Below are 1,696 nucleotides of genomic sequence, written 5' to 3' on the forward strand. Positions count from 1 at the left end.
ACACACACACACAACGGTAGAAATCACAGGTCAGGAAACAAATCTTGTCATTTGACATTCATAAGTGTCTAGCAGAATATTGCTATTGCTTTTAAAAAAAATTTGTTTTGTTTAGGTAAAAGTTTTATGGCATGGCAACATATGCTGTTGCTAATTACATCTTAAAAAACGAACCATAAAGTAAACAACACTCAATAGTAATTGAACAACAACACAACAGGACAGGTCACTTATCACACCCAGCTATTTTGAGGTATCGAGCAAAATCTACATTTCCTCGATACTATTTGTTTGTAAACCCCCCCATGTCCAGTGAAATAACTTTGTACATAAACCAGTGAGACTTGTAGTGTCCTAGATACGGTTATCACACCAAGTACGGTATTAGTATTTCAAGTCGGTGTTACCCGCCTGTGTGTTATGCAATGTAGGTCAATTAAACAAAGAAGTCTCAGAACACCCGTTCATGGATCTCGCATGTGGTTTTCTTATTGTGCTAGCCCCTTCAACATAACAAGACTGAAACTGTGTTAAAATTATTGACTTGTAGGGCTTGAAATAATAACACTTTTTTTTGGTGGTCAGAGTGCCCAATATAACAGCGTGTTACAATAGTGACTGATAAAGGAAGAAAAGAAGGAAGAGGGAAAAGGATAAAAGATGTTTGACTGGAAAGAACAAGCAGCTAAAACCTCACCAGAGCACCCGCCATCCACCCAGAGTGAAGAACATGATCATTGCAGATACACAAACTTATTCGATCAAAACCAGAGGAAGTATTAGAACTGTAATAATTAATTTATTGTTAGGTAGTTCAACAGGCAAGACTAATCTAACCAGTCAAAAGGTCATGAAAGAATTTGTTTTCAAGTAAAAAAGCAGCTCAGATAATGTCCATTCATTTTTTTGTTTCTATAAACTATTACTTCTATAAACTATTACTTCTATAAACTATTACTTCTATAAACTATTACTTCTATAAACTATTACTTCTATAAACTATTACTTCTTCTATTAGATGATGATAGATATTTTCACATTCACAAACCGAAAAGTGCGATCTGATGATGTTGTCAATGGATGTTGTCAACGGATGTTGTCGATGGATGTTGTCGATGGATGTTGTCAATGGATGTTGTCAATGGATGTTGTCAATGGATGAACTGTAGCCAAGCATAGACTCCACTCTTACCACTGCTAGTACACCATCAGGAACATACAAATCACAGGAGTTTGGTTTGGAGTTTGGATGAATGTATTTTTTAAAAATAACTTGGTGAAGATCAATTTGCCCGCCTAGATTTCTGCACTTTCTGAAAATACAAGCAGGAGTGTTTCCAACCCTCTCAATTTTAGTGAGCAAAAATGAAGGGAGAAGTGGAGAATCCTTTAATTATGACTGAGGAGTTTATTCTACTTTAAATACACCCCCTGAGAGCAGTTGGTTTTTGTATTTGACTTGATATCAACATTTCTGACCTCGGTGTGCATGTAATAAGCGCGATTCCGAGCTCTTAACTATGTTTCACAAGACAACAAAAAGCAAACAAAGTAAAGGAAACATGTACATCTTTAAGAGTCCAGGGACTTACCATAACTTTTCTGTTTTTCTCTCAAATCTAAACAAAATTTCGATCCTCCTCAAGATCCAGAAAAGCAGCCTGGCTGAGATGATTACACCGTAGCCTTGGATACC

The 1,696-nt window shown here is 36.3% G+C and overlaps 1 protein-coding gene across 1 annotated transcript in view; it reads right to left on the reverse strand.

The window, feature by feature from the left end:
* Positions 1-1,696, reverse strand: part of LOC101850794 (cilia- and flagella-associated protein 45) — a gene marked incomplete in the record, with an annotated part of 18,022 nt that extends 16,326 nt beyond the window's left edge. The window contains 1 exon segment of the mRNA XM_013081126.2: positions 1,593-1,696. Coding sequence (XP_012936580.1) covers positions 1,593-1,595 — 3 coding nt within the window.

The sequence above is a fragment of the Aplysia californica genome, unplaced genomic scaffold, assembly GCF_000002075.1.
Source record: "Aplysia californica isolate F4 #8 unplaced genomic scaffold, AplCal3.0 scaffold00117, whole genome shotgun sequence".
NCBI lineage: Eukaryota > Metazoa > Mollusca > Gastropoda > Aplysiida > Aplysiidae > Aplysia > Aplysia californica.